This window comes from Triplophysa dalaica, chromosome 15 (assembly GCF_015846415.1).
Source record: "Triplophysa dalaica isolate WHDGS20190420 chromosome 15, ASM1584641v1, whole genome shotgun sequence".
Taxonomy (NCBI): domain Eukaryota; kingdom Metazoa; phylum Chordata; class Actinopteri; order Cypriniformes; family Nemacheilidae; genus Triplophysa; species Triplophysa dalaica.
The window spans coordinates 5,755,842-5,780,027 of NC_079556.1; the positions used below are offsets into that span (position 1 = coordinate 5,755,842).

The 24,186-nt window shown below is 37.7% G+C and overlaps 1 protein-coding gene across 1 annotated transcript; it reads right to left on the reverse strand.

Annotated features, from left to right (window-relative positions):
* Positions 1-1,240: 1,240 nt before the first annotated feature.
* On the reverse strand, positions 1,241-23,846 carry atp6v1ba (ATPase, H+ transporting, lysosomal, V1 subunit B, member a). Its single transcript, XM_056767902.1, has 14 exons — positions 23,627-23,846; positions 14,275-14,330; positions 13,932-14,030; positions 13,366-13,459; positions 12,645-12,722; positions 11,779-11,918; positions 8,597-8,698; positions 7,827-7,924; positions 7,582-7,705; positions 4,440-4,590; positions 3,868-3,950; positions 3,476-3,580; positions 3,255-3,384; positions 1,241-2,320 (listed from the first exon to the last, which is right to left on the reverse strand). Exons 1-14 carry the CDS (start codon positions 23,733-23,735, stop codon positions 2,169-2,171), a joined length of 1,521 nt encoding a protein of 506 aa, XP_056623880.1. The 5' UTR covers positions 23,736-23,846; the 3' UTR covers positions 1,241-2,168.
* Between the last annotated feature and the right edge of the window lie 340 nt (positions 23,847-24,186).

A 24,186-nucleotide genomic window follows, 5' to 3' on the forward strand; every position in this document is an offset into this window, starting at 1 on the left:
TAGTGTATTCCAGCCATTTGAGTACATCAGACTACGGAAAGCTAAAAGGGACAAACTGCTGCTGTAAACTTAAATTGACATTTGAGACTTTTTTAGTAAATCTACCAAAATAAAGAGATATACCTCTTTAAATTATATAATGAAGACTTTTTGAAATTATAATTTTAGTTTAATATTTCTAATTATTCTTTAAAAAATGTTAAGGAATTAATCCACATGTGACGTATGGGTTTAACCCCAATAATGCACTGATTTAATTGTCTGTGTTTGAAAATAGTGGGAACAACAATATAGTAACTATATTTAAATGCGAGGTTCTTGAGTAACAGCGGCGGATTACAGATTTGCAACGAATCGCTAAATCCAAACACGACGGTGGCCACCACAGTACAAAAAGATTTTGACGGTATTAGAAAGACTGTAGAAAGAGTCTTATTTATTACATAAAATGTCTGCGGATTTTAAGTATGAAAAGAAGGATAAAAGTCAGGCAGGAGCTATAGGCCCTGTGTTTTCTGCAGAAACGCGTGAGGACTCGCGGTATTAAGGCTTTTAGCAGAGATACTCAGATATCTATGGAGATATTTTCAACCAGAGAGACTTTGTAGAAAACGATCGTCCAAAAATCAACTCCGATGAGGTTGCTTTCATTCGGATATGTAACATACCAACATATGATGTTTGTGTTATATTAGCTGTATAACGGAGCAAAGCTTGTACTTCCGAGAGTGCGTCGGAGCTGAAACTGAAAAGAGCCGAGCGCGTTTTACTCTCTTACTCTCTCAATGATGAATAAACTTTAGTTAATCCTTGGGTCACATGCGTTCCGAAACGTTCCCGCGATCCGTTTCCTCACGATACCGCATTGGAGAGGGGATACGCGTGTTGTTTGTCCGTTTAGGGCTGCTGTACAAAACATGGCGGCAAATTCAATGCATGTAGGCCCGCTCTGTATGCAGATATAAATAGCTTATTCTAATGTATTAAAAACATAATGGTTCATTACGTAAAGTCTTTATACACCTCTGAAGAAATAGTTTTGTACATTATATTGGATTTCTGTCAATAGATCCTCTTAAAAACGGCGTATTGTTCCTTTAATGGAAAACTATGTAGCCTACTTTGACAGATTTTTGTCACAGAAGTCCTTCCTCACATAAACACCGCAACGACCAGGCTATTTTCATTTGCTTCAGTAAACATAACTGTTATCATTATGACAAATAAACGACACAATCTGTCAATCACAATTATAATATAATTTATTTTATCTGAGAGGTTTGACAGGTTTAACAGCAACACAGGTCAAACACATTTATGCACACAAAACAAGACATGGGAAAGTTTAATCGTTCATCGTTCATTTGAAAGCACATATGCTATAAACACCCTCCATCTTCTAGGAAAGGGAAATAAGGGCTGTCAGTGATAACCGCACACTATATGATCATTCATCACCTACAATTACCTGTCTGTCAACACAGATTGATGTTTGGTGTACAGCCTTTTATTTGAGAGTGTTTCGTACATTAAAATAAATAAAAACAAAAATGTCAAAGGATGGCTAGTAAATGATTAGTTAAGAGTTAAATCAAGTTTTATCAAATACACTGGAATGATTGTAAGGATGGTAAGATTGTGTGTTTGGTACAGTGCCGAATAAAGGAAATGGGAAACACACCACTGTGCAAGTAAGCCATGATTATTTCCCTAAATGTTTTGAACATCCTCTTTAGACTGGGAACAGTGAACTGCCAGAAATTTTTTTATCAAAAAAGAAAGAAAATCTACATCTAAACGTTTCTGCATCTCAGAAACAAAACGGTTAGCAAAGACAAAAGCAAACATAAAATATGGTAGACAATCACAATGGTAGACATTCTAAAAATACAACACACATAACCATGTATAACACAACAAAAGGACACATGAATAATCTCTGTAGGCCATAACACGTGGGTTTCATAACACATTACTTAAAGCCGTATTTTTTTAAATCATTATTTGTATGTGTGCTTCACAAATGTGTCGTAACTCAGAGCTATGTCCCAATCATCTAAATACCATTGTAATCTGTTTCACGGTTACACAGGGGTCAGAGATGAGGTGTTTTGGGGGAAAAGAGGTCATGTGACCTTGGCCAGGGCCTCCTGAAGTTCGTAGAGGTCTTAGGAGGTGCCGTGGCGTGCAGCAGACTCTCTGGGATAAAACTCGGCTATCGTGCTCTGAGGAATTCTCTTCAGCATTTCTTTAGGGAAGATTCGGAGTAGCTGCCAACCAATATCCAGTGTCTCAAACACAGTTCTGTTGTCATAGGGACCTAGAGAAATGGACACAAACAATTCAGATACTATTAATCCAGTTTTGTTTTATTATCAATTATAACTATATATTATTTATACTTTACATTTATCCACTAACTCAACACTTTTGCTCAGTCCTTTAATGTGTTAAGCTTGCAAGCACACATTATAAAACACATCAAAAAGTATAACTTTGAAAAAGTGAACTTGAGAAGTAAACACATAGCACAACAGCTCAAAATCAGCTCTACAGCCTTGTAATCGGCTACACTGTAATACAAGATATACCACATCGAAACTGACACATAATACGTGGCATATTTTTGTTAAACAACAGATAAGTGCTTCACACAAAGGAAAAATTGTATTGTTCCACAAAGCCAATAGGAAGACGAGTGAATGCGTCTTTTGTTCTCCGTAAATAGATGCAATAACTGAGACTGCTGGAGTCCGACAAGTGTCGGTGGAACTTAGACAATGTCCCTTTTCTACCAATGATAGTAATGACACGCTGGTTGTGCGGGCAAACAAAAGCAGTTGAGTGATTTGCACCCAAAAATAGAGCTCCAATCAACATGAAACATGTACATGTCTTTTTTGTGAAGTGAAGTGGAGGGTTTGACGGAGATGGAGGTTCTTGTACCTTGCGCCTCACTGAAGAGCTGTAGCATTGAGCAGAACGTTCATTGAGGTTAAATGAACATTGAGGTTGCTTTGTGGCAAAGAAATACTGTCTAGTGGGTTCTAATACAGCAAATAAAAACAGCTTAACAATGCATACACAAACAGTCAGCAGTCTAATTGTGGAATTAGGGAAGGTTGGTGGTGTAGTTCGGCGAGAGAAAAATTCAAAATCATTTCTGCACTCTCACGTTGTCAAATGTGGAAAACATATATGTTTTTGACCTGATAGCAATATAGGGCAGGAAGGTGGGAGGGGTTCATTTGTACCTTGAGCAATGAAGTTTTTCTCAAACTTCTGCAGGAACTCCAGGTACAGCAGATCATCAGAGGTCAACGCTTCCTCACCCACCACAGCCTTCATGGCCTGAACATCTTTACCAATGGCATAACAAGCATACTGAAAAGCAGAAACGGAGACAAACGGTAAATGTCAACATCATTAACCGGGAAGGCCGGAGTAAACATTGAGCACAGCACAATGCATTTACCAGCTGGTTAGAGACATCGGCGTGATCTTTGCGAGTCATGCCCTCGCCGATAGCAGATTTCATCAAACGAGAGAGAGACGGAAGCACGTTGATGGGTGGATAGATCTTGAAGATAAACAACATCAAAACAGACAAAGTTATAAGAAAACCAGATTGCGGTAACCTTAAATCAGAATTTTTAAAACACATCTTTACAATGTTTGTATATAAACATTATGAGGCACTTTGTAATGGATTGTTTGATCTCAAATGTTTAATACTTTTCTTATTGAGTGTTTCATCTTCGAGTTTTAGTCATCAATAATAACCTTGAATTTCTTCATTCAATTTTATGAATCCACTGCATGTTTGCAGACAGCTACAGTATATCTCATGTTTGCCACACTTCTCACCTGTCTGTTATGCAGTTGTCTGTCTACATACACCTGTCCCTCTGTGATGTATCCCGTAAGATCGGGAATCGGATGAGTGATATCTGGATTGACAAGAAAGAGAGACATAAGCAGGTTCTAGCATCTTTGTTTATCATTCACGTTAGGCTTTAAAGGTATGTGCTAATTAATAAAAACATCTAAGTTTTCAAAAAGCTCCAGACCATTTCAGTTGCTGTCTTTTTGAAACATTAAGTGGTTATTAATTTGGAGCTGTCAGTGAGTGAAATAAAAAGAACGCAAAAATTGAAGTTTCCCAGTGCTGCTATTATGGGGAACACCCATTCATAGATACACATGGACCCTTCACAAGGATGTTTCTATAGTAACCAAAGCCATCAGCAGTGATGGGCGCAGGCGCTGTGTCCGGCCAGAACACAAAATAAAGATGTGAACGTTTTATCTCTTTTTTGTCCGCAATGATTTTTACTCGGTCACACCTGTGCAACACCTGCACCGCTTAAAAACTGTAAAGAAAAGTGAGAGTAGGAAGGGGTGAGAGAGAGAAAGAGCGCAAGAATGTGTGTGCATACCATCATTAGGCATGGTCAGAATGGGTATCTGGGTAATTGATCCATTTCTGCCCTCCACTCTTCCAGCTCTTTCGTAGATTGTAGCAAGATCAGTGTACATGTACCCTGGGAAACCACGACGACCCGGCACTTCTTCGCGGGCAGCAGACACCTATGACGCACAAATCAACAGTTCATTGAATTCTTCTCTCGAATGCATGTGTATAAGAGAGAACTGTCATTTCATTTAAATGAGGAGATTTAGAATGGGTTATTATGTGATAGATAGTTCAATGTGATAGATTTTTTTATATTGTAATTTGTCCTTTTTAAATGACTATTTTGAGTTTTTATCTAATTTCGTTATCTAGTAAGTAGTAGTATAGGATAGGTTAGTGCAATTCGTAGATTTCCTATTTAACTTTTTCTATTATTGCCTGATCTATTATCAGCCTGTACATATCAAATACATTAAAAACACTGTGGTTTGTCGTAAGATTTGTCATACTGTCTATTTGATTTGTTCTTTTTGGCAAAACTTTGGTATACACCGACAGATAGACCTGCGAAAATTAATGATCAAATTAGACCATCCACAATCCCACATCTTAAAAAAAATCACGTACTGGTATATAGTTTTTGCAAACTTTTTAATTTGAAAAATAAATATTATTTTTACAGTTTCATCAGCTTCCATCTCAATTCTGTTTTAATTAACAGTTTTAACCTTGCCACATTCTTAAAATGTTAATTGCTGCTTTATTTACATAATTTTTAGATTATCATGTCATTCATGAGTTTACTTCATTAAAAGCTTTCGTTAATAAACTAATTCCAAACTCAAATCTGGTTAAAACAGAATAATGAATGATGAATAATGGATACAGAACTGAAAAGAAAACGCCAGGTAAAATGTCATCATGAGGTTGACAGTAATATTTAAGAAATAAAGAAAATCTTTACAAACTGAATTGAAAGGAGATGTCACTACCAGGTGTGAACGCAAATCTCTGACTACCATCATGATCATTGACAATTGAAATTAACCTTTCATCTTCATGCTGATATACTTCACACAGATCTTCTCCCAAGGTTAAACAATGCAAGCAGAGAATTCGTTTTCGGCCTCACTTTCACAAAGCTTAATGGGAGAAGTTAAATGTTTACATTCTTGGCGCTCTCTGGAAGTGGTGGAAGCCAAAAGTAGATGGAACTGAATGTATCCCAGGGTTACAGCTATACAAAGGCAGGAGGGAACGGTCCTTTAACACACACGCAAACTATTATGCCCGTGACACGTTGGTTTACACATCTTAACATGAAAAAAAGATAATCAGAGGGTCTGAAAAACAATCCCAGAAAAAAGCTCTCGCACACTGAGCATCTTAGAATAATTCAAAGCATCTTGTAAATATGACGAATACACAATCATATTTTTTTCATCTCATGTGTACCAAAGTTTGGCACGTTCAATGTATTGTGAAAACAAACAAGTAACTGTTGATGTTAATGTCTTGATTTATGCACACGGAGGTGTCCTTGTAGTTTTTAATATAAGCAAATGTTGCATATGCATTGACAGATGGTGGTGAAATCTGTTCGTTATGATTAGACACAGTAGCTCTTTAAACATAAGCCGCACAGGAAACATGATATTAACCGTAACACCGTCCATTGCTCAAATACTGTTCCAAATGTCAAGAGGGGGTTACTGAGCTTTTGTTAAAAGAGATTGTGCTCTTTCATTGCTGTTGACGCCGTTTTCTGTTTGATCACAGCCAAACAGCTGAAACACGATATGAGGGAAATGACCCGTATGCTCGCGTTCAACTACTTCTGCTGAGCTGAACGAAACACAGAAACTGTGTTAAAAATACGGTAAATGACGACTTTTTTATTTGTTTATCTATCCTGAAAAGTGCACGGATCATGGTTGGGAAAATTGGAAAAGGATTTGGAATAAAACAGAGAAATTTGGGATTATTTACATCCCAAGGCCAATTATATTTAAGCTGTTGTGAAATTATATTACTACAAACGTTGGCGAGGCATGGAACAGGGCACTGGAGAAATCTCCACAAAGCAGAGAATGTGTTTTACATTTGCTTGCCCTTGTAACTAATAGAAAAACCTACGCTGCTCTTGAATGCTTTTCATAGCTGTAAATTGTCAACAGGAACTGTTTATATGAGGGTGCAAGTACATGTGCATTATGCGTCTGTAAAGGAGACCTTCGACCAAATTCGTTGCAATGGCTGAATTCCCAAGTACAAGGAAAAAAAGCTACATACTCAAAATGAAATATTGGTCAAACCGAGAAGACTTGACTGCGGCCTTTCAAGCTTTGACCATCTAACTCAACTAAAAAATGGAAACGCTGAAATTGCTTCATCACAAACCATTTATATCAGATTATTTGTTTCTTTTAGGTTATTTGGTTGCCATTCATCAAGTAACACTTTTCAAAAAAGTAAATCTTTATATGTAAGATTGGAACGTTTTCTTAAATTACGAATTCAAACCTAAAACAGTTTTTAATAAAACAATAACTGCACCAGTAAGCCAGTGAATTCCAGTGAAATGGAAAATCCATGTAGCAGTTTAGAAAAAAGTTATATATACAGCCGCGAAAAAATAAATAAAAGACCATTCTAAATGTTAATTTAAACCGCATTTCTATATGTATTGTGGCCATTCCAGTCCAGTATCTGTTGAATTTCAACAAAATCAAACCTCAGGTGTGACAAAGTCACCCAACAGCTATGTGAAAGACTGACAGCATGACAAGACACATGAAAACTGTGATAAAAATTGAGGTTATCACAAAAAAAAATCATTTTTGAACAATCTGAACTCGTATTCTTTGCAGAATTTGAGGTCTGAAAAAATACAGAGCATATTTCTGTAATTTTGTCCTGTTGCAAATAAACGCAAATAGAAACAATATTTTCAATTGAAAATTGGGGGAAATATTGATATATGATATAACCATTTTACCTAAACACACACTTTGAAATGGTCTCTTGATTCTTTCTGTAGAATAATAACGAATCAACTTCATTTTTAAGATTGATATAATTATTTTCTGTGCTTTGAAAGGCTTGAAAGTCTTATGACTTCTATTTTGGAGGAAACAGCTTCATTGACATCACATTCTGCTTACCTCTCTCAAAGCCTCTGCATAGGAGCTCATGTCGGTGAGGATGACCAGCACGTGTTTCTCGCACTGATAGGCCAGATACTCGGCTGTGGTCAGAGCCAGACGCGGGGTGATGATGCGTTCAATGCTATGTAGAAAATGTTTTAATGTTGTCAAGAAATGACATACAACATCCAGCATATAGAAACATTTATACAAATCTCAATGAACTAATCAGGTAGTAAGTAGATGTCAAGATAAATTCTCACGTAGGATCGTTGGCCAGGTTCAAAAAGAGGCACACGTTGTCCATAGATCCATTCTCCTCAAAGTCTGACTTGAAGAAACGTGCGGTTTCCATATTAACCTGTCATGACAAAAAACAAAATCATGCCAGGAATGAACCAAGAGTAAGATCGCAACTTCTCCTTCATAATGAGCACAAATGTAATTGAGACTAAGAAATGGGCGCCAAGTATGTGTTTTCACACTACTCAATTCAAAATGACCTATTGAAATCCACTTCCTGCTAAAGGTTATTCCTTGTCTCTTTATAAAGGGTTTAGCATTTTAACAACCTTTCGCATAAAATCAAGATATAGAGTTACAGGTAGTCAATAGTGAATGCATTAGCCATGTGTCCGGACTGGAGCCCGACGGCCACGGGACACAAGGCTGGCAAGGTGACATTTCAAGCACAAGTTAATGGAAGCCCTTTACATCTGAACCCACAGGTGAACCTGACACCTGACGCAGATAATACCTGTCTGAGAGCACAGGCTGCAGCCACTCAGGTGACAATAACAAAGATTTGGAGAGGAAGAATACCAAGTGAGGGCACAAGGTTAAGGTGGTGTTGAAGAGTAGGATTAAGCAACCTACGAGGACCAACAGTTACTCAGTAACACAAAACGTCAAAATAAACCTAATCTTTTTTAGCTAACTAAGGGGTCTTTTGAGAAATTTAAACCTGTCCAGATGTCACGTCTGTGAATGCATACCTGAACACTGTGGTACAATTAAACACACAACCACTTACCCCCATAGCAGCAAAGACGATAGCAAAGTTATCTGAACTGTAGTCCATCACGTCTTTGGATTTCTGCACCAAACCAGCCTGACGACAGATCTGAGCAGCAATCTGACAGACAAAGAGAGAAGAATTAAAAATGTTAGAGTTGCACAAGATCAAGAATAGTTAAGACATTTACATTTTTTTTAAAGTGTATGAGGGAATGAGAAGAAAAAATGTGTCAGTCTGTGAAATCCAGGCTCAAGTCTCAAAATCCAATTTTTAGAATCCCAGTTTGAGTTCAACCCTTTGTTTCACAATGATTTCAATTTTTGACATGGCCTTACACAGTCAATATAAAATATATAAAGGTTATATTTTCACAGAATGTTCATTGTGTTGGATGATTTTATGTAGAAAACAGTAAATCACAAATTGTCACAAATGCTTGATGCTTTTTGTTAAATAACACATTATATGGTTGAAATAATCCCCACATTTTTGCCAGAAGTCAGTTAATATAATGTACTGTATGCATGTATGTGTGCATATTTTTTATGTGCATTTGCAACAACGAGATTAAGACTATAAGCATGAGGAATTTCACGCTTATCACTTAATGTAATGGTCCTGGGCGTCTAATCCGGTCTAACCCGTGACTGAACTTTGACCCTGAACACCTGTTTCTCCGAGAGGATAAAGCCGGCTGTGACCTCCATGACTCTTGTTTAATGAAACGAGAACCTTTTTATATAACTTAGAACAGCTTCATTAGCCAGACACTGAAAGCCACTTCACATCATTTTAGATGTTGGTTAATAATTTGCATGGCTGAGCTTTATTTCTCATCACAGCATACTACTATTTTAAATGTAATACTACCCAAAATCAAAGTTTTGCCACTGGACAAAGCATGTGAGTTTTAACAGGGGTGCTAGTTTGTGATCGGTTACCTCGAACTAAACAACTCAGCTAGTCAATAGCAAGAAAATAGCAAGAAAAAATTCGAGGATAGTTCACCCCAAAATGAAAATTCTGCCATCATTTAATCACCTCTATGTAATTTCAAACCTGTAAGGCTTTTTACTGCAGAACACAAAAGAAGATCATTTGAATAACGTTGGTAACAGAAAATCCTTGGTCCCCATTGACTTGACATTGATTTTGTGTCCGTTCAATGGAAGTGAATGGGGACCAACGTTTTTTGTTTACCAACATTCTTCAAAATATATATTTTTGCAGAAGAAAGAAAGTTATGCAGGTTGGAAAATGCCGAGAGGTTGAGTAAATGATGACAGAATTGTATGTTTACGGTAAACTATCAGTTTAACACACCTACAATTACGTCTTTAGAAATAAACAAGTAAATTCTTTCCAATTTGATTCATTACAGTCAATCTCATTTCTGTGTGTTCCTCCCTGTCATGTGTTTAAATCCTGTGCATGCATCATATGTATGAAAAGCCCTCAAAGTACAGCTAAAGCCAGCCGAACAAAAAGTGTGGCTGAATCAGTACTAGAGATGATTTAATGAATGAGAACACAAGAATGATTCATTTTCTGCAGACTTATAAAGAAGTGACATGACTCTATCATCCTTTAGTTTGCAGAGCACATGTATGTATCTGAATGTTTAAAACACTCGAGACACCATTTGACATAGCACCATTATTGACAGTGAAACGATGGCTCCAATGTTCATATATGAAATGACCTTGATCCTAAGAATCACTTTGAACTACTTTACAAACCCAACTAGCTTTGCACCGTGAGTCACTTTGAAAGCCAAATGCATAAACGTACATGGAATAAAGCACTGGTCTTAAACCAATCAAGTGTGACCTTCATCTTTTTTACGTTTTTCAAAACCAGTCGACACCTCAAAATCATCATTCTAGAACATAAAAATCATCATAAAACCAAACAAAACAATGCGAACCTGTAGCATGTTTATTTGATCAGCGCTAAGTGGTTGGTTTTGTTTGCTCAGTCTGAAGCTCTCAAAATCATCCCGGTTCCTCCTGCATTTACACAAGTGGAGACCGTGGTGATGCGAACCCTGACCCACCTCGCCGTTTCCACAGAAACACGGCAGGGTGACATCAATTAAGCAAAATTAGCGTTAATCACACAGGCTTGTCTCAGTAACAGCCGTTATACAGCGAAAGCCACAATAAGGTGCTAAATGTGATCACAACACTTCAAATGAGAGAATTTAAATAAATCCCTCAAGGTTTAATTAATAGAATTAAAAACACACTGGCAGCCAGCGTGGTCTGGATTTTGCGGCTTCCGTGCCAGAATCACGTTCTATATCAAGACGAACACATTCCTGCGGCACATTTCAAAAGTTACATCACAAATCTGGCTAGGAGAATGTGAAAACAATGTGAATGTTTTAGCTAGACATTCACGTTCATTAAATCTGTGTGCACTTGTAATTAAAAGTAGATTTTATCAGATGACAAACTGACAAAAATGAACACTAGAGACAGACCAAACATCAGTCGGGTATATTAACTGCCAAATATTGGAAAGAATGTCAATGCTGTGAATGCTGCTTCAAAAACTTGCTTGATTTTACACTAGGGGTGTTCTCGTCGAAGGATTTACATAGTCGAATCAGAATTGTCACTTCTTGCCTATTATCGACCGATAGTCGAATCAAATGTGTTTGTGTGTGTGTGTGTGTGTGTGTGCATGTAGGCATAACACCATGTTGTTATGGGCACAGCACAAAGTGCACCACAACATTGATGCACCAAAAAAACAATCATACATAAATTTACATAATTTGTTTAGATTAGAATACACCTTTATAATACAAAATAAGACAGATTCAAGTAACAATGTAAAAAATAAATATTTTTAGGCAAAATGCAGGGAACAAATTGTAAAATTAATGGACATTTTCCTTAGACCCCAAGACCCCACGCTCATATGCAGGGTTTCGGTACCCAACTCTGAAAATGTCGCTTTTCATAACATCATAAATAATATTTTTGGCAGCGCAGTGCATGCCCGTCTGCTATGCCACTGCCCATATAACCAAAATGGCATGAACCCCATTGCCTTACACCTCTGCGAAGATTCGACTGTGAGATTGGTAGTCGAATCAGGCTCCTCCTATCGAATCTTCTACTATTCGGGGTCACCCCTATTTTGCACTGAATATTGTTTTTTTTAATGCTATTTGAAATAATACGTACTTCATTATGTGGTAATCCAGCGGCGCTAAAAATAGGGATCTTCTGTCCACGGGCGATGCTGTTCATGCCGTCTATGGCAGAGATGCCAGTCTGGATCATCTCCTCGGGGTAGATACGACACTGAGGGTTGATGGGTTGACCTAAGAGGGGTCAGAGGTGTACAGTGATCTCCCTTGAGCAGTAAAAAGTGTTTAGTTGTTAGAATCTGTTGGATAAACCTGCATTCACAAAGTGGGAAAACCGGGTGAAACAAATTAAGATTTTCTTTGGGCTTTTCTAACCACTAGAGGTGAACGATAAAGGATTTAGAAAATGTTTTCTCGCTCGAAACGTAAGCATAAACACTGTTTGGAGTATCGTGACCTTGAGGCCTGATCATTCTTTCATTAAGCCTCCTCTTATCCATTCGGCCTTTTTAAAATGCTGCCCTGAATCGCCATTGTATGCTTTGATAGCTGAAAAGATCACCTTTGCCATTTCAGCTTAGCAGAGATCAGGGTCACAAGATCAGAAATTGGATTAAAAAGGACACAAACATTTTCATTCAGTCTATAAAATATTGAAATGAAGTCAAACGAATTTTAGCCGCTCTTTAGAATTCAGCTACGCTGTAAATGAAGACAACAAGAAAAAAACTAATTAAATGTAGCTGGTGGTAAATTAATCGGAAAAGGACTGGCTGTTGAATTCAATGTTTGATCCCAAATCCAGTATAATCAACCCAATACCTAGAGAGTTAATGAGATCACAGTATTACTCGAGCACCAATGTGCCTTTCAAGAAGACTTATTTTCCCAGAAGAGCCCTGAAAATAACGATTACAGTGCAAATGTTATATAAAGCTTGAAAATTGATGTTTCTTTTACCCATGATGTCCAAGTAATCCTCAGCCAGCACAACAGGTCCCCTGTCAATGGGTTTACCTGACCCGTTAAAGACACGTCCTAATGTGAAAAAAACGTTTTTTAGTACACTTGCAAATAATAGCAGAACTAATATTTTGACTGAGAGATTTTTCTTATTAAAGATTGTTTTTAATATTAAAAAAATTCACCAAAGTATGAAAATGTACTCATGCCATTTCAGATGTACAGACTTTTTTTCTGTAATTATTGTATATTCAAATATTGTCATATTATCTTCTTTTAAAGATGTCATAAGCATGCTACATCACAAAGCATGTCACAAGAACCAATGAGATATTATATTATCGATGTGACACCATATTTTAAATTCTCATGCTGATCACTGTTACCATGGATACACAACATATCCATCGATAACTGAAGAAAAACACAGTAATCCTCATCCGAGAGTGAATTATGCAAGAATTTTTATATTTGAGTGAGGTGTTAATCATGTTAACTCTTTTGTTAAAAAGGACAGATTTCATTGCATCCACTGAAACACACAAGATGCTCTTTTGGAATATTCTGCAAAAGCATGGATTGATTTTGCATAAATTTGTGGACTGTACCCCAGCTTAAGTGTATGCTGTCATAAAACCCAAACATAGATGTGACAAATACTAAGTAATTTCTGGCTTGAGATTTAAGGACTTTACTGTAACTCTGCATGTTTGCTTACCGAGCATATCCTCTGAGACGGGTGTTCGCAAGATGTCACCGGTGAACTCGCATGCGGTCTTCTTAGCATCAATACCTGAGGTCCCTTCAAATACCTGGTGGGCACAAAAATACACTTTAGCAATTGCATGCAAAGCAATTGTCAATCTTAAAGGGAAACTCTGGAAAAACAACATCTTAGTCCTGTGTCAGCCACCTGTGCCAGTGTTTCATAAGAAAGGGATGAGGGGTGGAATGAGCCGTTGGTTGCAATTCGCAAACTCGTCCCTTTTCACTACAGTTCAGTACTGGTTAAAAGTGGGTGGGATTATAAATGTATCGTCATAGCTGGTATCAATCTCTATTTTACAGTCACAACACATATAGCGAAATGCCAATATTACGTATTAAAAACCGTTGTCACATTTTGGTATCGGTACAGTACGCTTGGAACCTCAACCGAGGTGGTACTAAAAAAGGTATGAGGCACTGTACCAAGTGGACAACTCCCGAAAAGTAAGCTTTACAGAGGCGTACCATGCAGTACTAAGCAGTGGATAGAGATTGTTGGTCAGTATAGTTGTATACCTGGACGACAGCTTTGGTGCCGATGACCTCCAACACCTGACCGCTCCTCTTGGTCCCATCAGGTAGAGTCAAGTGCACAATCTCTGCATAACGTGGAAACTGGAGGAGGATGAGAAAGACAATGAAGAACTGTCTGCTTTTAACCATATGAAACTTAACAGAACAATTAACACAAGAAAATGTGTTTATAAGCTTAAATATGAAGAAAAACATTTATGTGTAGAATACAACCCATAATTGCAACATCTGGGAAAAGACCTTTATTTTTTCTTGGTGTAAAACCAATTTGGGATTACAAGTTAAAAACTGAAACAGAGAAATAACAAGGAAAAGGATGTCTTACTTTGACATTGTCCAAGATAACCAGTGGCCCATTTACACCAGACACAGTAGAGTAGGCTGAAAACAATAAGAAAAACAAGATGTCAAACTACCCAGCAAACTGAAACTGTCTGCAAAGAAAGCTATAAGACCTCAGAATTAATCCTAAATTTTACACATTCAATTTCAACATTAGCATGTGTACCTGAGGCATCCATGAATAGTAAACATGCCATTACCAAACAACCATATGGAAAATGTTTATTGATTCTAGGTTCTAGGATCAGCTTGACAGACACGCACACACACATGCACGCACAGGCATACATTTACTGCAAGCGCTAGCTGCGACCAATAAAGTGCATGAAATTGTCACAAAAGCCCACAATCACATGGAAATGAAGACCCTTTCTCTTGACACCTGTGCATCTAATTGTACACAGTGACCTTTCCAGAGTATTCTAAATGGCTGTCATAAATTTCCATGTCCAAATGTCACGGCTAGACCACAATGGTTAACACATTCAAGATGCTTTTTTGGCAGATGTCACGACAGTAGAAGACTTCTTCACTTCTCTTGCATGAGGGTCAATTGCTCTGCTCAGACTATTGTTATTTATAAAATGCTCTGATATATGAACAATTATATTTCTTTACATTGTAGAACAATATTTTGATGAGGCAGATGGGTTATTTTCAGGCATAAACAGGACATAATGAATTCTGATACATTTAAATAATTTTGACCGGGGTGCATGTGACTACTGAATCATTTAGTCAGTCTTAAATCCAGGAACTTCAACCTATTACTCGGATGTTTGAAGGTCAAGATTAGAACACCCTTAATATACTCGATGGACTTCCGCAAAGAACCTATTACTGTTGAGTACTTTTCTTTTAATACAAATAATATCCAAATAAATATGAATTCATATTCTTATTCCTATAAATTCATTCATAAAAAATTAAGTTAACTTGGGGGCCCAAGCACGTGAGTTCATAAAAACACAAAGCAGCAAACAAATGTTAAACGTTGGAGCCGTGAAGCACATGAAATATTGAGCTGTGCTCATCTGGTAAATGCAGACTTAGGTCCAACTTAATGAAATTCACAACTTTGTCTAAAGAAAACCGAAATGTAGACCATTTCATAATTAGCTTACTAACTGAATATCTAAAATTACCAATACCTATTCCGTTTAAAAATACACAAATGTTTTTCATGAACACTAAGATATTGTATAGACACACAAGCACAGACAGAGTGTGTTTTTGGTCAGGGCTGCAGGTGCATGCTCATGGTGGGCCATCATTAGGAGGCGAGGGTGTGGACTCATACTTTGTCTTTTTACTTTGCATGGGAAAACATTAGCCGTCCTGTCACAGGAGCCAATTTGTTGTGTGTCCTTTTAAAGAGAGAGCGAGCGAAAGAGAGAGCGCAGGCTAGAAGCAGAAGAGTCAGCATTGTCTGTTCTGGGTCGTCCATCACGCCTCAGTGTGTCGGTTTTTGTGTGCACTGACAGATTGTGGTCTGATATCAAAGGCAGTAGGAAATGAGAATGGACTGGCCCAGCAGCCCCACGGGGAGCAGACACTATGCCACTAATTAGACTTCAGATGGCGGAATCATTTGTCAATACGCTATTGCTGTTTCCCACACACACACATGTATACACACACCTGCACATCAGGACTTTCTGAAAAGGAGAAAAAAAAAAACGTTGACTAATCATTTAGTTTTATGCCTTTTACAGATATTTAAAAATAATTATCTACTGTTGTTAATTCTTGAGTCTTTATTTGAAATAACAAAAGGAAGAAGTGTGATAGAATAATTATGTGTTAAAAATTCCAGGAGGCCCGGAGCTTCCTTTATGAATATTGTGTGGAAAAAACTGATTCAAATGTCTTGTGACAGTCTAATATTGTATCACACTAACTACACAACAGAAAAGTCCTCGTATTCCCCCTCCGGCTGCCCCGCGCGTCTGTAAGGGAACAGAGATAAATGAGTCTCGCATTAACTTATATTAATTTAAAAGGCCGGCCTCAGTCTGAGTTGCTTCAGTATGTGCCATCAAATCGATGCTACAGAAATAAAGAAACAATTACGTTTTTTTTGGGGAAAATAAAAGTTCTGAGCATTTCATTGGTAAAACAACCCTAAGGAAATGAATAACTGTTAACAGAAATAAATACACTTTGGTTAAATATTACCAAACATTACTGTTTGGCAAAAAATATGGCATGTAAATTATTTTTAACAGTGTATTTTAATTTTAGCAGTGCTTTTGACTACATTTTTTGTTGCGCTTTTATAAACGCAGACAAAAATAATCCTTGAATGTTAAACCATTACATTATATTTCTAATAAAAATTAAGAAACCTTACAAAAATGATACTAGCAGAGGAGGTGAAAGAATTCAGCCTTAGCAACCATTACCATGCCACTCGGTAACACGTCTTCCCTAAATAAATGATTATCCTCATAATTGCCGTTATTACGCCAAAAGAAAAACAGTAGTCAAATCATCCTAACAATGAATATTCTCTTTCTCCAAACACACAAAAACAGAAGCTCTAGGCAAATTTGCAAACACACTAAAAGGCATGCTTTCGGCAAATTCCTTCGTTTTTCAAGACATTACGGCTCTTCCGTTCCTCACTCCCTTTCGCCTCAGCCAGACAAATTGCAGTATGTGCCTCACAGGGAGGTGCTTATAAAATGGATTTAATAGCTACACTTACCCTACAAATTGCCCATATGTTTCAAAGGAGATACATATGTCTATTTACTGAGAGGTGATCATAATTACGAGGCTGGAAAATTGCGGCCATATAATTGTACATCAACCCCTTAAAAGTCTCTTGAACAAAACGCAAACTGCTAATGGAAAACAGTGAGGAGCTGAAATCTTTACTCAAACAAAGCTCATGACATGTTCCGATATTGTGTACAACATTAGTTGAACGCTAAATGAAAGTACGCAGATGCTAATCTGCTCTGCCGAAGCAGGACGGCGAGAAGGCCTGGCGGCATTTCTTACTTGAATGTAAATGTTTGACCCTATCTATCCACGGAAAAAATAAGATACGCAAGTTTAAATACATAAGAAAGAGCAGCCTCAAGAAAAAATGAAATAGCTAATGGAAAGAAAAAACAGGGTGATGGAATAACCCGACAAACCATGAACCAATCACCTTACAGCTCTGTGATGAAGATGGCGGCCCACTTCAACTCCACACACAGAGGACTCAATCCCTCATAAGAGGCCTTGTAAAATAAAGATTAAAAAATGGCTATACATTCGCATGGTGTGAAGTAGCAACATTTCCCATTAGGCTTGAAAAACTTTCCCCACCCCTCCAGGGACACTTGAGTTTGAGTGCGCCGGTCCGAGGGCTAGGCATGCAACACTGGCGTGGGTCAACGCGAGGCCTGTGGAGCTGCCAGGCCCTATTGTGTGCCGAGATGTTAATTGGTTCTAATCCGGCGGTAGAAGCTGTTTTGGTAGCCTGACCCTGCGCCCTGAAGGACATCTTGGTGTGAAATACTAAAGGGCCTATTCAAGTGTTGCTGAAAGAAGGCATGGAGCATTCCAACACATTTCCATCTCTGCCGTGAAAAAGAAGTGCTGACAGGGCGGGGCGACGGTTGCGGGTGGCTGTGGGACAGGCGTTTTCGGGCCGCTCAGTATCGTCGCGCTGCGGAGCTGAATTGACGATACAAAAGGGCAAGCAAAGGTGCCAGGCTCCTCTCATTCAAATACATTCTCACTTCGTTTCTTTATTTTTTAACCATGCATCCGCACAGTGGTTTCCCAAAGGATGGCATAAAAGACGGCGCTAATTGCCTCATATTTGGGATCACATGGACACAAATGTAACTGTCATACACAGACCATAATGTCTCATACAACTCACCTACTAAACTTATCTTGCAGGGCCTGCTTAATATTAGTCAATAAGGTACGCAGAAGGCATTGTATAACTTTGATGCCGTTACCGAAAGACTGATAAAACCAAAAGCAGGGGAATGACACACAATCAAGAGCAAGTCGTAACTTAAATTGATCAAAACAATCTATGCATGTTATAAAAGGCAGACTAGAACCAATTGATAACATATTTCCTGCTAACCTTGAAACCTAAAAAAAGCAGCACAAACTAGAGCCTGAAAGAGAGGAAATCTGACGCTATTGGTCGCAGGTTTTGTTGCTAATGCAGAGGGCGACAAAAGGCACTACATTTTAAAAAGCTATTTCAGGTGTATAAAGCCAGCAAATGCTCTCTGGAAGAATAAACTGTACCACCTGCCAAAAACCAGTACGCACAATACGAGCCGTAAACGTAAAATGGCATAAAACGTACATTGCGCTGAGCCTTTGATTAAACGCACATTAGCATATTCCAGTGAAAATAAAAACAATAATTACTATTGCAATTTTGTGAAAGTACATAATAGCAGTTCGATTTTAAATCATTCTTTATATCTATTCAGAAACGCAGAAGTCCGGACAAGTGTGAAAATTGTAAATGAGACACAATAAAATGCCTTTGAAAAAGTTGGATGACCTACAGACAGTCATAAGACACAAGGCGAATCAGAGCTCACAGGGGATCTGGATGGTATTCTATGGACTTCTATACTGACAGAGGGAATCCATTTATGGTACGAACAGTACAATGTTATCAAAGGGCAGTGGCTAGTTTAAAAAGTATACTATGCATCAATTTTTTTTTGCAAAAATATATTGTAAAAAGGGTTGACCTTGCTTGCAATTTCATGATCCTTGCATAACTCAGAAGTGCTCGATAATTAGAAGTGACTAAAACATTCATTTGTATTCACAAAAAGTGAAAAATCTATTAAAAAACAGATGTGTGTAATTATTATAACATTAATTATAAAACTGTATAACAATATTTAAAACTGCAAGGTTAAATATATGCATACACACTGAGGTCAGATAAAAAATCCTCTCTTCAAGAATAATTTCGGTACATTTGAAGCTATAATGTTTGCAATTAAAGCTTGCAACTTGCTGTCAAAACAACTAAAGTTAAAAAAAATCATGCAGCAAGTTCTGCCTACAACAGAAAAACGGTCCGATAAAGACAGAAGTGCACACACATGCGCAATTGTTCATCTGTCCTAACAAAGACCTCCACAGTGATGACACCCCATCAAACAGGAATGCTTTTAACCCCGCAGGTAGAGGCTGAGGCTGTTGCGGAGGACTCGCCACACACAAACACTGATTGGGTCGCGTGTAATCAGACGACTGCGTGCTTGTATGAGGGGGAATGGCGGGAAGAGCCGTAATCTGTGTGCGTTTCCTGGTGGGATGCAGACTGAAGGGGTGACAGCTAAACCGAGACAGCTGGTTAACCCCGCTGCCTCTCCAGGAGAGGTGGCAAAGTGGTGCGGTTACAATAGATCGAAACGGCCGTAATGTTACTGCAACAGTTTTAGAGCGATTTGCGGGGACAGGCGTGTTTTCACCCTTGGGCTGCCTAGCAACAGATCTTTAACAATAGTCCAAAGCGGGCCCCCTTATGACAAGCGAATATTTACGGTCTCTTAAATTTTTGATACGGACGGTGGAATTAAGTAACTTTGACAAAATATAGATATTGTAACTTTATTGGCTAGATCTTGTAACACTATTTTAAATATGAAAACTCCATGTGCAGATTCTGTACAAGTATACAATGGCTAATTTGTATGGATTCAAAATGTTATTTCTCTCTTAATAATTAAAATAGCTGTAGCTTCAACATGAAAACATTATAAGGTAACTAAATAAAATAAAAGATATTGATGATGTTTTATTAAAGCGAAAATTAAAAAACACACACTATAATGTGGGAAAAAAAATAAAAGCGTACATACAGTAAAGGCCAAATTTGGTGTGTGTATGATAGACAAGGATTTCTCTTCTTTTCAATCCATGCAGTATATAATTTTATATACTTGGATACTATTTTTGAAAGTCGCCTTTCTTTGATACTCGTCTTTCATTTACTTTTCTTTGATGGCAAGATGAAGATGAACGCCCACCGAGGGCTTTCATTTTCACTGTCACGACAATTGATTAATTACAGGCGGACAAAAGGATTAGCAACAGGAAACAGTAGATAAAATAAAGGAGGGCTGTGACATCTGAAAGATTTGTTTATAACCATGTCATTACGGGTAATTGTTTCTTCACAGAAATACCATTACCGTGCTGAATGTCTTTTCAGCACATTTAAATGTCTATTCAGCATTAAAACAAAGCGAAAAGACAGTCTGGGTTAATTGCTTTTGTTGCAAATGACATGATTAAGACAAAAAAGCCTCTGCTTTCACGGAAAAGATGAATAAACTGTACGTTTACTTTTGTTTGTTTGTTTCCTCAGGCATCTCGGTAATTTGACTGGCCGCAAAAGTGCTAAAAAATGACTTTAACACACCAGCCAATGGCAAAGTGTCTGGAATGTTTTTGGCCCGAATCGAAAATTAAGACAAAACACGCGACTGAATACAAAATATTTGCATTTCGTACATACATAGCTAACATTTTGGAACGAAACACTGACATACTTTCCTGTGCGCTTTGAATGAAGTCGATTATTGTTTATTTTCCCTTTCAAAGTAATAATTAAAAGTTTCAAACACAAGGAACGAAGGTCTTTTCACACTGTTGTTCAGCCCTTTTTTTAGGACAAAGCAGGGCCAGTCAGACCCGCGCTGACAATTTTGTCCTCTCGTCCATGATGGCGCATAAGGGGCTGCGGGGATTCATGGGTACAGATCTGTGTGTTTGCCTTCCCATCAGTCTTCATTGCCTTCAATCACAGCCCACTATCAGCATGCACTCCACCACTGATGAGGTGCAAAATGGTGCTGCTATCTGGCATGCCTACATTAGAAAGGCTTTTTTTGAACAGTATGCTGGGGGGCGTTTCAGATCTTTACGCATGCAGCTTCTTTCATGCAGGCTTTTTAGAAGGGAAGGCTTCAATTCTTCCATTAAGTCATTTATTTTCTTCCTGGTTTGCTAAGAGGCTTTTAGCCTGTGCTTTCCTTTGACACTTTCTGGGAAAAAAGGAAAACACCTTACCTTGCCTTCTCAGTGGGACAGTGTGTTTTCTGGTGCAAATTAATGAGATTTACAGTGAATAATGTCAATAATACACGTGAAGAGAAAAGCAGAGCAAAGGATGCGAGATGAGTGGTAATTTAAGCAAGGTTCTCCATTAAGGAGGTAAACAAAATTAACTACTCAAGTGCTGAAAACATCAGACGCAAGAGTCAAATGATGTTATGAAAGAGATGCTGGTGGAACATTATGGCGAATGCAGGATTTGAAAGATTGAAATATAGGCTTTTACAAAAAAATCGACACACTAAAGAAAAAAAATGTTGGATTATCATACCGTTACTGCCTCTTAGGCTCATGTTTGGATCATAGGACACTGACTTCCTCATAATTAAAATATGCACTTCCTCTACAATCTCTTCAAGATTTTTTTGCCAACACTTGCAAACTAACAGTCATCGGGCCAGTAAGTGTACAACTTAAGACTGGAAAACACACGATTTTGCAATCAGCAGTTTCCTCACATTGTTTTAGACAATCCCCGCTAGGTACAAAACTCATCAGACAATTACAATAATATTTAACTATTTTCAAATCCAACAAGACATCGATTAGTATTTTAGTTTACATGATGATTAAAATTGTGGGGTATGGTGAAATACTACAATTAATGGGATAGTTAAACCAAAAATTAACATTCTGTAATCATTAACTTACCCTCAGGTTGTTCCAAATCTGTATACATTTGTTAGTTCTGCTGAAGATATTTGGAAGAATGTCACTAACCACACAGACCTCATCCCCTATTTACTGCCATAGTAGGGAAAATAAATACTATGGGAGTCAATGGGGGATGAGATCTGTTTGGCTACTAACATTCTTCCAAATATCTTTCTTTGTGTTTAGCAGAACAAAGAAATCTATACAGTTTTGGAACAATCTGAGGGTGAGTAAATGAAAACAGAATTTTCATTTTTGGGTGAACTATAACTTTAAGGCACGCTGAGATGCAATGATTTTTGAACCGATTATGAAACCTGAATGATCACAAAAGAGGGCCAAAGTATCAAACATAACAAAATATATATCTAAATATTTCCAGGACATCTCTTAACCTTAAACAAGACATTTGAACAGCTGATAATATGTTGAGAATTAAGATCAACCTGACAATCCTTAACAAGATATGGAAATTAAAAGATATTTAACAAGTCAAATGTGAGACAGACCTTACTTTTCTAAAACTAAACTCAAAAGTCTTGAATATGGGTCTGGACACAGTTTCACACACCCCTGAAAACTAAAGTAAGTAAGAGAAATAAACACTTTCAGAACTTTGTAATGGTTATATAAAAGTGGAAATTAATTTAAGAAAAAATATTCATTGACCATCTTGATCATTTAAAAAATATGTTTAAGTACATGTAACCTTAATTGAATAGCTTTCTGCTTCAAGTACATTTGATGCACATTATATGACTATATTTATTCAAAGTACTATCTCTCTCTGGTTAAAGAAGTCACATGATTTTAGTGTGGACCTGACAGTTTCTCATGCAACATTACATTATTCGTCAGCTCAGTTGAGTGTCACGTGATCATGTCACATGAGAGGGATCATCCATTTGTCTCTCCCCATGTTTTAACCACTGAGGGTAAATAATCCCCTAAAGCAAATACACTGCATCACTACAAGCAGACCTGCAATCAACGTTCAACGTGCATTTAGTTAATACAATCTCACGTGCAATACAGCTAAAATAATGATGTTCAATGAACTCTTAACACACAGATACTTCAAGCATAGACAAAGTTGATTTCGATGGCACTTTTAAATGCCCATGTCGCCTAATGTATAATATTCGTTTATTGCAGTTTTATATGATCAGATTATATCAACCAGCCTTGACAATCACAATTAGCTCTGGTTGGCTAGCTTGTTAGCATGTTTACACCCGCTAAGACCTTCAAAGGCACCAAAGACGTTTTCTTTTTTTTAAACTAACACGTTTCACTGTGTTGTTTATAGTATCACATTTCAAGAAATGAGTACACAACATGCATATTGAGTTTCTAGAAACAGCTCGGTTAAATTACCATAAACATAATACTGTACTACAGTAACGTTATCCCATGTCTGACATTTGATTTAAACAGTTCATCAGCTCTCTAAAGACGTCGTTTAACCTTTCGTCAACCAAAACAGAGGGTTTGATGAGAAATGCATTGAATTAAATGACAGATGTTAGCTGTATGAATGAAAGGTAACGTTAAATGCCACTCACTCAGTCTGGGTTGGGAAATGTAGTTTCTGACCACCGCTTGCGCGTGCTCCCGTGCCGCCGCTTGTGGGCCGTTGAGATCCACGGGCCTGTTGGCTAATAATGTGGCCATTGTTATAATTTTTGCTTTAAATTAATTCGAGTGTCTGTGTGTAAACAGATCAGCGATGAGAGCGGATGAACCGATGGAGTCATATGACACAGTGGCCAGGAAGAAGAAATCGTGCACGCGCACGTAATACGACGTGCGCGGACCCATTTAGTGCGCGTGACATTAGAGGCGATACAAGAAGGTAAGTGGGGATGAAAGTCGTATTTGGAAAGCATAGTTTTGAATTGAAAAAATGTTCTTAAAGCCGTAGATTAAACCAAATTCTACATTTATTCGTTTAGTAGAAACGATTTGGTCAAGAAATTAAAATGCGTCATGCATCATCAATATCAGATTAATTGTTTGGGGGTCTTTTATTGTTACTCACTGGTGCGAAATGGTACTTTATGAATAGTTTTCATCCAAAAAAAATTCAGTTTTGCGATGCACTTATAATGTTTTGTCTTATGGT

Bases quoted from the DNA above. Each gene is read 5' to 3' on its own strand.
- atp6v1ba (XM_056767902.1), bottom strand. From the start codon at position 23,735: ATGGCCACATTATTAGCCAACAGGCCCGTGGATCTCAACGGCCCACAA. The intron at 14,031-14,274 runs GTAAGACATCCT...ATCCTCCTCCAG, and splicing joins TTATCTTGGACAATGTCAAA to TTTCCACGTTATGCAGAGAT. The intron at 8,699-11,778 runs GTACGTATTATT...TTTGTCTGTCAG, and splicing joins CTGGATTACCACATAATGAA to ATTGCTGCTCAGATCTGTCG.